General features: G+C 54.5%; 1 protein-coding gene across 1 annotated transcript; it reads left to right on the top strand.

Moving 5' to 3' along the window:
* Positions 1-6343: 6343 nt before the first annotated feature.
* On the top strand, positions 6344-10857 carry Cldn19 (claudin 19). The gene is made up of 5 exons (XM_032899153.1): positions 6344-6726; positions 7950-8114; positions 8219-8303; positions 9823-9975; positions 10719-10857. Exons 1-5 carry the CDS (start codon positions 6504-6506, stop codon positions 10765-10767), a joined length of 675 nt encoding a protein of 224 aa, XP_032755044.1. The 5' UTR covers positions 6344-6503; the 3' UTR covers positions 10768-10857.

Genomic DNA, 10857 nt, shown 5'->3' with positions numbered 1-10857 from the left:
GTGGTTTGTTCTGAGAGGGGAAGTGTCTGTGTTCTTCCCTGGATGCTGTGCCTTGGTAGTGCATGGCGGCCGCTACTCTGGGCAGTGTAGGGTGGCACATGCCATACAGGAACTCCTTTGTAGCCTCAGGCCAAGTAACCCAGGTACCTTGGTCTGTTACCACAGAAGGGACATCTTGTCCTCACTGTGCCTATCTTCTGTGGGAACTGGGTGCCCAGATACAGCACTCAGTAGGGCAGCACTTAATCAACTTTAAAGCTTTGAACGTCTAGATTGTTACTAACCCTCTTCTGGCAGAGAGCTGCCGGCAGCCCTGCTCTGGCACAGTACGGCAGCCACATGCTTCCTGCTCTGCTGGATGGCCTCAGAGCCCATACCTGACTGGAGAGTCAGTTCCTCCTGCCACAGAGCTGGCGCTAAGCCCACCGCCTTCACCAGGCCTGAGATGCTGTGTACAGAGGGTAGGAACCTGCACCAGAGCCATCATTAGTCAAACTATTTACTTAGTGAAAACCAGCTTCTTGCTGGGAATACGAGAAGCAGAGCAAGCCTGGCCCTCTCAGAGCTTGTGTTTTATAGGGGTACATAATGAATGTGTAGATGTGTATGTGCGTGGTTTGTGCACCTCTAAGCCTTTGATGTACAAAATCAAGTCAGGGCCCCAAGGCAGGAGAAACAGCAAGAGGACTGATGAGGGGCAGAGGGGATTGAGCTCGCAAGGGCCCTGGCTACTCTTGGCATCCTGGTTCTCCTATCAGATAACTAGAACCTACCTGTAACTCCAGCTCCAGGGGATCCGATGCCCTCTTTGGTCACCAGCACAAACATGGCATACACACATACAAATAAAAACATCTTTTTTATTTAAAAAGTGGGGTGGAGGGGTTGTGCCTGCATAGAGTGGACCAGGAAGAGAAGATCCTGAAGGCCCCAGCAGGGTTTTGAGCTTGGAGCATCACCGTGTGACTGACATTAAAATCATCCTTGGGCAGAGTGGTGGTAACCCATGCCTTTAATTCCAGCACTCTGGGAGACGGAGACAGGCCAGCCTGGTCTACAAAATAAGTTCCAGGACAGCCAGGGCTACACAGAGAAACCCTGTCTTAAAAAACAAAACAAAATTCTCCTAGGGCAGGACATGCAGAATAATCTGTTGGGATGGGAACAGAGGGAGACAACCGAAGAGGGAGTGTTGAATGATCAGAGGGGAAGGAAAAGGCCTAGGCCTCGGCCAGGGCCAAGCAGTAAAGGTAATGAAGACCAGGCTTAAGATCGGTCCCACAGGGGTTGGGGATTTAGCTCAGTGGTAGAGCGCTTGCCTAGCAAGCGCAAGGCCCTGGGTTCTGTCCCCAGCTCTGAAAAAAAGAAAAAAAAAAAAAAAAAAAGATCGGTCCCACAGAAGCAGGTTCCTCATTCTGGACGCTGACTGTACAGAGTATCACCCCCAGAATCCTCCTCTGAGGTGACCATAGCAGGAGGCTGCTCCCCTACTGAGATGAGCTAACCTGCCCTCTCCTTCCTTGGTGCTATATATGACACAGCAGCTGAGTCTCCAAGCCAGCCATCAGAAGGCACACAACCTGCTGGATCCCAGATTTTAATATCCATGCGTCTGTCATTTCTTCATTCCCCATCGCCTCGGCCAGGTCAATCCCAAAGCCGTGAAGATGAAGGCAGTTGTGACAAATGGTGTCTAAAGGCTGAACAAGCTGAGAACCGGAAGCCTAGAGTGATGGTGCTTGCCTGTAACCCTAGCACTTCAGAGGTGGACAGAGGCAGATCGGAGTTGAGGGCCAGACTTGACCACACAGTGAGCCTGAGGCCAGCCTAGTCTACACGAGAGGAGAACTGAAGTACGTCTGTATTGGACAACAGGAAAGTCAGAGAGGATCTCCCAGAGATGTTTTGGTGAGGTGGTGTGCACAAAAGACAAAGAGGAGAGGACCGGGGGAGAGCTTGGCAACTCTTTCAGGAGTTAGCTCCGTGCAGAAGCAGAGGGGGACCTGGAAGGCTCGGGAGACTGTCTCTCAGGCTGAGCCAGTGCCAGGGGACTGTTCAGACCACGTGCTCACTGCCGATGTCACCATTACTGCTCCCTCTGTCTGACCTGGGCGAAGTACTTGCTGTACAGAGGCCTCAAGAATACATTAAAAGGGATTGATCTGGCCTGGGCACGGAGCTGAGTGATATGCCTGATCTTGAAAGGATGTGAGCAAGTTGTTTTCTCACCAAGGCAGAGAGGTAGTCCATGGGCTGAGGCCAAGACGCCCAAGAAGACGTGCGAAAGAATTCTTACACAGCGCTGACACACCGAAGCAGCCCCACGTGTCAGAACTCTGCATTGGCCTTACTGGTGTTTCAGAAGTTTCTATGTTGGGGCACGCAGCTTTTATGGGGTTTTTTGTCTGGTTGGTTGGTTGGTTGATTGGTTGGTTGGTTGGTTGGTTGGTTGGTTGGTTTTTTTGAGACATGGTTTCTCTACATGCTCCCACTGTCCTGAAAGTCTCTCTGTAGACCAGGCTGCCTCAGACTCAGAGATCTGCCTGCTTCTGCCTGCCTTCCGAGTGCTGGCTTTTACAAATTCAGTACATGTTAACTACCGGGGGACAGCAGACAGCCTCTACTGAGCTCCCAAAAGGTAAGGTGTTTTCACTGACAACAGGACAAGGTAAACGTATGTAATTAGGCTAGGAGGCTCATTCAGAAGCAGTGGGTGGTGGCAGGGTCCCAGCTGAGGGACAATTGCGTGTGCCTGTTCTGTGTTTAGGAAAACATGTAGTTGTGCAGTTCAGCAATATGAGGAAACTTGCTTAGGATGGAGACAGCCTGAGAGTGTCACAGGGCGTAGGAAGCAACTCAGCAAACCCAGGGCAGATATGAGCATTACACCATGGTGCCCAAGGAAGGTGCAGATCTGGCGGGGGCGGGGGCGGGGTGGCAGTGGCAGCAAGGAGTGAAGACACCTTTGGACTGCCCCATGCACTGCCAAGTGTCCTTGCCCTGGTTAGACAGTGGAGACATCTGAGACTCCTAGGACAGCCTCACATTGCTTATGGGCCTTGGGATAGAAGAAAACAGTTTGCCAGCTGCAGTGGATGGGAACATGCAGAGGATTATGGGATTCCAGTCAGGCTGTTCCACTATGCCTGGGCAAGCAGAACAGTTTTGGGGGTGGCACATGGTTGTCCATCTTGCTTTCTTACTGTGTGGCCCAAGGTGCGTCATCTCTGTCCTGAGCCTGTGGTTGTGCAGGAACTTAACCCAGTTAGGAGTAGTAAAGCTTGCACCATTTCTGAGTCTCCAACTTCCCACGGCAGCGGCAGGAAAAGTAATAGATTGCAACTGACTGAGTCAGACCCTCTGAATCAGCCGTGAGCAAGGATCGAGAGAGGCAAAAACCAATGACTCTTCATACCCACCCATCAATGCTCAACACATACCTCCCAAGGCTGTCCTCGGCCCAGCACAATGGTGAAAGAGGTGGCAGTCAGTTCCCACCCTTAAGCAGTCTCGCCAGGGAAGGTCCCACCCTAGAGCCATTGCCTTGGGAACAGCTTGTATCAGCCACAGTCCTGACCGTCTATGATCCTAAGTACCTCAGGAACCAGACAGGAAGGCAGTAACGCCACCATTTTTCAGCTGAGGGGTCAGACTAAGACAAGCTGAGGACCTGCCTAAGAGCACACACTTTTCTGTAATCAAGGAAAAGCTAACACCCTCCGGAAGAGAAGGCATTTGATTTACTTATTTTTAAACTGTGACTGTATGTCTACCCCAGGCAGTTCCCGTCAGCTCTGATGGGAGGCCGGGCTAGGAACCCTGAGCCATCGGCTCTCTCTGCATGCCTGAGAGTCACTGGACTGCAGAACACCAGGAATGGTGGGTTCCCGAGGGTGGGGAAGCGATGCTGGCTGGGCTAGAGAACTAGCAGCTTCTGGAGCAGGACCAGTTGGCTTTGGAACATTGGTACAGGAAGGGTGTTGGTGAAGCAGAGAATGTTCAGGTAGAACAGACCCAAACCTCAAATGACAAAGGAAAGAGTTTCAGGGAAAGATATGTAAGAATCATGGAGGCTTATGCTGGGTGGTGGTGGGTTAACCCAGCACTCGGGACGCTGAAGCAGGTGGATTTCTCTGGGTTCCAGGCCAGCCTGGAACAGAGCTAGTCCAGGACAGCCAGGGCTACAGAGAGAAACCCTTGAGAAGAAAAAAATAATCATGGAAGCTCTGGGTCCTCAGTGTCTGGGGACCTGAGTGGAGGTATGTATGGACAGACAGACAGACAGACAGACAGACATCCTGCTGCCTCTCAGGCTTCACATCTGGCATTGGCTCTGGGGACATCTGGCCATCATCCCCTTTACCTCAGCTCTCGAATGTCTGGAGACAAGGGTCACAGCTAGTTTCAGTGTGGCACTGAGACTCCAGAACTCAGGGATCTGACCAGTGTATCCCAGGTCAGAACGAGGCCTGGCTCTTCCTCACAGAGAAGGCTTTGCCAGAGGCCAAGGCCCAGCTTTGGGAGAAAGAGCCTTGTCTGGCCTTTCCGATAGCCTGTGTAAAGTTGCTACCACTGCGGACCCTCTGCCTTCCCCACGCTTCACGCCAGCTCGGCAAAGCAGTATCTCTTTAACAATGAGGACACTGAACATCCACAGATGCCTCATTGGTAGGAGCATCTTATGAGGCATCCCCATCCCTATCCCTGCTCCCTCCAAAAGGCAGAAAGGCAAAGACATGGGGGGAGAGGCCATAGGAACCAGCACCATACACATCCTAGCGGAAGGCCTGCCCTGAGGTAATCCGAGGCCTTTTGACCCCAGAAGTCTTTTACTTGTCTCTCCTGCCTTGCTCTGCACTCTGGCAATCTCCCGGTTCTGTTGGTCCTATCGTCTTATCATTCACTCGTGGCAGGAGAATCTGAAGTCTGAACCATCTTTTCAGTCACCCTTCTGGACCCCACTAGTATTTTGGGGGATTGGCGGGCTACTCTAAGAAGCAGGTCCTGTGTACACAGGAAATCAGAGGGACCCAGCGTGGCACTATCTATCAAACAGCACTCACCCATTACCCAGCTTCCCCCAGGTCCCCGAGCTCAGAGCAGCCCATACCAGGGGCCCACGCCCTGAGCAGGCACATAGGCTTGCCATTGTCTGAGAGTGCCAGGCACCCACGTGAAGAATGCAAGGCAGCAGGCTGGGGGTTTGTCCCTGCGGTGGGGGCTGAAGGTGTGGGGGAGGAAGCTGGCCATGTTGCGGCTCAGGAAAGGCAGTGGGATGTAGGGGATGCAGAGAGGCGGCTGGGAGGCTGGCTGGAGTGGGAGCAGGGGTGTGACATTCCTCCTGCACCCATGCCAAGCCTGTGGGGCTGAAATGAACGTGAGAGGATTGCTAATGAGACCCAGGGGAGTTAAACATTCCCTGCTCCTGAGGGCTGAGTGAGAAGGGGCAGGCAGGGGTCTAGGAGCGGGATGTGTAGAGGCCCAGGAATGTGTAGAGGCCACTGCCCCCGCCAGGCTGCTCTGGAGCTAGGGGCCAAGGCCTGCTGTCTCAGGTCCCAGCAGGAGCTGCTGAACCTGCCAGAAAAGGGATTAACTGGCTGCGCAGTTCTCCTTCCTCCAAGTCCAGGACAGATGCTGGCGCAGGTCTCCCCAACTCCCCACCATGTCTGAGGCTGGCATGCAGCTACTGCTGTCCCTCTTCTGACTCCTCAGATCCCAGACAGATCCCATAGCACATGTTCCATGATTTGGCCTCCCCTATTTTGATAGACAAGGCTTCCAGGTACCCAGGACTCCTCTCCCCAGAAGCTCTTATTTAACCGAAGCTCTGTACATCTGGCCTTAGAGCCCTGACCCAAAACTAACTCTAGGGGATCTAGGTCAGTGGTAGAGTGCTTGTGTAGCATGTACAAAGCCTGGTTTCCATACCCAGCACACACATACACACACACATGGAACTCTATAGTTTTTCCTGCTGCAACTAAAATTTCTTTCTTTTTCTGTCCTCAGGTCAGTGGGCGAGAAACCCCTGGTTCAGATCAGGCACCAAAGTACAGCAAAGCCATCCACTGAGCTGGGGCTTTCGGGAGGGATGAGAAGAATCCTAGGGCCCTGGAATCACACTCTGAAGGGGTTCCCCTGGCTGGGAGGGGAGAAGTCACTCCTAGCCCCTCCCTTCCTTACTATTGAGCCGAGAAAGGCAGGGGTACCCCAGCTTGGACTCTAGGTTCCGCCCTCTGCTCCCAAGAAACTGGGCAAGAGCTCTGCTGGGGACTGGCTGTGGGCGGGTTTTGGCCTTTTCCAGCCCCAAGGCTGCCCCCTGCATTCTGGAATCCAGCAGCCACTGCCTTTGCTGGGCTGACCGGCCAGCCATCCCCTCTCCTCCTCTTTTCCTGTGCCACTTAGTTCCCCCTTTCCAGCTGTTCCTCTTACCATGACCACAGCGCTCCTCCAGACCCTGGCCCATCTCTGAGTCCTGGAACCCTCAGACTCCTACCTGGGCCATGGCCAACTCAGGCCTCCAGCTCCTGGGCTACTTCCTAGCCTTGGGTGGCTGGGTGGGCATCATCGCCAGCACCGCCCTGCCACAGTGGAAGCAGTCCTCCTATGCAGGCGATGCCATCATCACTGCCGTGGGCCTCTACGAAGGGCTGTGGATGTCCTGCGCCTCTCAGAGCACCGGGCAGGTGCAGTGCAAACTCTACGATTCACTCCTGGCCCTGGACGGTAGGCCTCTGGTGGGAGCCAGGGAGGGGGCGCCGTCTGGGCTGGGGAGGTTGAGGGCAAGCTTTCTCACAGCCTGTCCTCAGTGCTGGATGGCACACTCCTGCCCCTGGGAGATTCCCTAACTGCTGGCCTGTGTACACTGGAGAGGCCAGGCCAGCCAGGTCTCCTGTGTAACCAGGCCACTAATACCCAGGGCATGGGAGGGCAGCCTGAGATGAAGGTCTGGCTACACAAGCCGGTTAACATTCTCCACTCCCTTTCTCCCCATATTCCATATTGACGGACATGTTTACACACACACGCCCAAGCATATACAGCGCGCACACGCACGCGCACACACACACACACACACACACACACATATACACACGCACTAGAACATAGCCGTGCTCATGAGCATACACACACACACACACACACACACACACACACACACACACACACACGGTCAGACACCATTACAGCCCTGACCTTGGAGGCCATCCCACCTGCACTCCAACAGGGCTCGAAGCAGAACTGCCCACCAGCCAGTCCCACTCACACTGCTCCAGGCAGATCACTGGCCTGCCTCCCTCAGGGATCCAAGTCTTCTGAGATGCCTAGGGCCCAGAACTGACCAATACATCCATGAAGAAGGAGACATACAGCTCCATGGATGAGTGACAGGGTTGCCGCTGGGAACCAAGCTGGGTTTAGCTGGTCCTCACACACTGTCAGCTCTTCCTCTGGTGATCCTGAGTGGTACTCTGCCCCATCTCCTGCTGCCTGAGGGTGCACCAGGCCCAGGAGAAAGGAGCAGAAGAACAAATTCAAACTTCCCCATCACTCAGCATCATTCAGAGGAGCTGGTAAGGGCTGGTGGGAAATAGGGTCAGCGCTGACAATGACCCCACTCCACCCCCTCTCCTCAAACACTCATTGTCTCTTCTTTTTTTTTTTTTTTTTTTTTTTTTTTGGAGCTGGGGACCAACCCAGGGCCTTTGCGCTTACTGAGCTAAATCCCCAACCCCTCATTGTCTCTTCTTACAAACGGGAAAGTGCTCAGGGCTCTGCCGGCTTCTACCCAAGCCTTCCCACACTGACTTCTTCCCATTTCAGGTCTAACACCTCCATTTTGCACACACACACACACACACACACACACACACACACACACACACACACACACACACCCCCGTCTCCAAGTTCCCCACTCTGCTCTGACCCCTCTTACACTGCCTCAGGTCATATCCAGTCAGCAAGAGCCCTGATGGTAGTGGCTGTGCTCCTGGGCTTTGTGGCCATGGTGCTCAGTGTCGTGGGCATGAAGTGTACTCGGGTTGGAGACAGTAACCCCACTGCCAAGGGCCGTGTGGCCATCTCCGGAGGTGCTCTCTTCCTCTTGGCGGGTGAGTGCCCAGCGTCTGTCCTCTCCCCTCTTGACCATGCAGCTAGCCCACCTCTTGTGGCTGGCTGGGCCAGGCAGAGCTGAGCACCTCTTCTTGGTCCTTAGGTCTCTGTACTTTGACTGCTGTCTCATGGTACGCTACCCTGGTGACCCAGGAATTCTTCAACCCCAGCACTCCTGTCAACGCCAGGTGAGTGCTGGAGCTGGGCCTCCTTCCTGTCTTACCCTGGTCCCAGTTGTCACTTGGAAGAGGAAATAGGGAACAGGTCCTAGCTAGTTTCTAAGAAAGGAGAGCCATGTGGGGTCTGAAGTCTAGCTCCACGTTCTTGCAGGGTGATCTGGACCACTAGTGACTTAACCTTTTCCTGTCAGAACCAGGTCTCCTGTGTCTCCTGTGGTTGAAGCAAAGAGACTTCTCCCAGGGCTCAGCGCACCTGGGTTTGTTTTACTTCTGCTGGTGGCAGTAGGCCAGGATGGCTTCCTGGAGGAGGAAGTAAAGTTGGGTGGTGGTGGGTGTGGGAACACGAGAGTGGAGAAAGTAGCTAAGATAAGGCTCGGCAGAATTTGCCCCTCCTCCTGCTGTGTGCAGAAGAGCAGGGAGGAGGCCAGGCCAGCCAAGCGGCTGCTGCCTTGCCTCCAGCAGGGGGCTCTGGCTGAGGGAGGTAACTTCTGCATGCAGGCCATTTGTAAGGCTGAGATTGTGGGTGGGTGGGAGAATAGGCAGGGGCTTTGAGAAGGGCCTGAGGGTACCTGGTTCTTCCCTTCCTTTCAGCCCAGGCAGGAGCAAAGAATGGTAGTTCCCAGATGGCCTGATGACTCTGGAGTGGAGGGGGATGAGAAGGATGCTTGGGCTGTCTCCCTGGGAAGGGTCAGACAGGAGAATTCAGACAAGAGAGTTGTGCCCTGGTGGGCAGCTACAGCATCAAGACCTGCTACACAAGGTCTAACCCAAGGAGCCAAGCTGGGACTGGGACATCTCCTCAGGGCTCTCAGGGCTCCCTGGGCTGGGTCCTGAGAGCACAGTGAAGCCTGTCTGTCCTCCAGTGCAGATTGAAGGGTCCTCCTGCTCTGTGTGTGTGTGTGTGTGTGTGTGTGTGTGTGTGTGTGTGTGTGTGTGTGTGTGTGTGTGTGTGTGTGTGGTGAGGGGTGAGGGGAGCATGTAGTGGGGTGAAGGGGAACTGCAAGACAAACCCCTCAGTCAGGAGGTTCCATATGATCTGGCCCTGAAGGTAGAGAGAGAACTGGGAAGGTGTCTAGGTCAGTTGGACCTGTACTAAGCCACAGAGGGGAGCCCTGGGAGAGTCAGGCTGGGCTGGCAGGGGTGGTTGTGGAGAGAGCAGACAGCCAGGCAGAGGGGCAACCATCTCCAGAGGGCAGTAAGGAGCAGCCCTGACTGGAGGCTGTTCTGTAGACCCGACCAGCACTGGGGAAGAAAGACGGCAGGTTGTTCCACTGTGTCCATCTGGATTTGTGTCCACCAGATGAGGAAAGGAGCTCAACTGCCCACCCGAGGCTTCACTGTGTGTGGATTTGTTGGTGGGGACACAGGGTGAGCACTCACCCTAGTTTATCTGGAGAAAAAGAAGAGGCCTATGAGCTTGTGCGCTACCCTCTGTGTACCAGGTGCTGGGGGTGAGGACCCCCAAGAGGGTTGGGGCCAGGCAGCGCTGGGATTTGCAGCCTGATACAGTCCTCTCTACTTCTTATAGGTTTGAATTTGGTCCAGCTCTGTTCGTCGGCTGGGCCTCTGCTGGGCTGGCCATCCTGGGCGGTTCCTTTCTCTGCTGCACATGCCCAGAGCCTGAGAGAGCCAACAGCATCCCGCAGCCCTATCGCTCTGGACCCTCGACGGCTGCCCGAGAGTACGTCTGAGTCTGCCTACCCTGCCCAGCCCCATTGCCCAGCAGCCCCATTGCCCAGAACTCGTGCCAGACTATATAGTACCCTGGGCAGGGTAGATGGGGTACGGATCACTTGAACTCAGTCTGGAGCTCCAAGCACCTGGTCCTCAGCATAGGCTCTGAGTCCCAGACTCAGACACTCAGAGAGAGATCAGAGGCAAGACCCCGCCCACACGTGACCCAGTAAGGACCAGGCCTGTTCTGTCTACATCAGAATGAGTATCAGAATTTATACACTAGCTTAGCTACCGGCTCCTTCGCTTGCCAACTTATTTGCTGAAGGACCCATCTGCCTAGTATAGGCTGGGCCCTGAGGGCTTCCCAGCAACAGAAGGATCTCAGCGCACAGTGCTTTGGGTCAGACAGACTTCCATACTCCATCCAGTTCTCACAGCAAGCACATAGAAGAAGTACTCTGGGCTAAGGACTGTCTCCACATCAGACCCAAGGACACTGAACTTTAGAGAGACACGGAGGCATGGCTCTCCAATCTGTGAGAGCATGCCTCAGCCTCTAGCAGTCAGTTACCCAACATTGTTTGGATGCCCATACAGGTCTCGAGGGCAGACTGTCACTCCCACCCCTAGGAAGGGGCCCCAGGCAGGGCTGCCATCAGAATCCTGCTCCTGGGCCTGAACTCTGCAGCCCGTCTCCCTCAGCCATCGCTCACCCCACTAACCAGCTTTCTCTCTTTTGACTTGCAGACCCGTTGTTAAGTTGTCCACCTCGGTCAAGGGCCCCCTGGGTGTGTAAAGGCCAGGTTCCCAGCCAGGCCCTGCCCCCTACCATCTCTAGACTGTGTGTTTGATAATTCTGGAAAGAGAAGTGAACATTCAGCCCCAA

Source organism: Rattus rattus, chromosome 1 (genome assembly GCF_011064425.1).
Source record: "Rattus rattus isolate New Zealand chromosome 1, Rrattus_CSIRO_v1, whole genome shotgun sequence".
Taxonomy (NCBI): Eukaryota; Metazoa; Chordata; class Mammalia; order Rodentia; family Muridae; genus Rattus; species Rattus rattus.
This window is presented reverse-complemented; position numbering and strand designations above follow the sequence as displayed.

Coding starts and splice junctions, on each gene's coding strand:
- Cldn19 (XM_032899153.1), top strand. CDS start 6,504: ATGGCCAACTCAGGCCTCCAGCTCCTGGGCTACTTCCTAGCCTTGGGT. Junction 6,727..7,949: donor TTCACTCCTGGCCCTGGACG/GTAGGCCTCTGG, acceptor ACACTGCCTCAG/GTCATATCCAGTCAGCAAGA. Junction 8,115..8,218: donor TGCTCTCTTCCTCTTGGCGG/GTGAGTGCCCAG, acceptor CTTGGTCCTTAG/GTCTCTGTACTTTGACTGCT.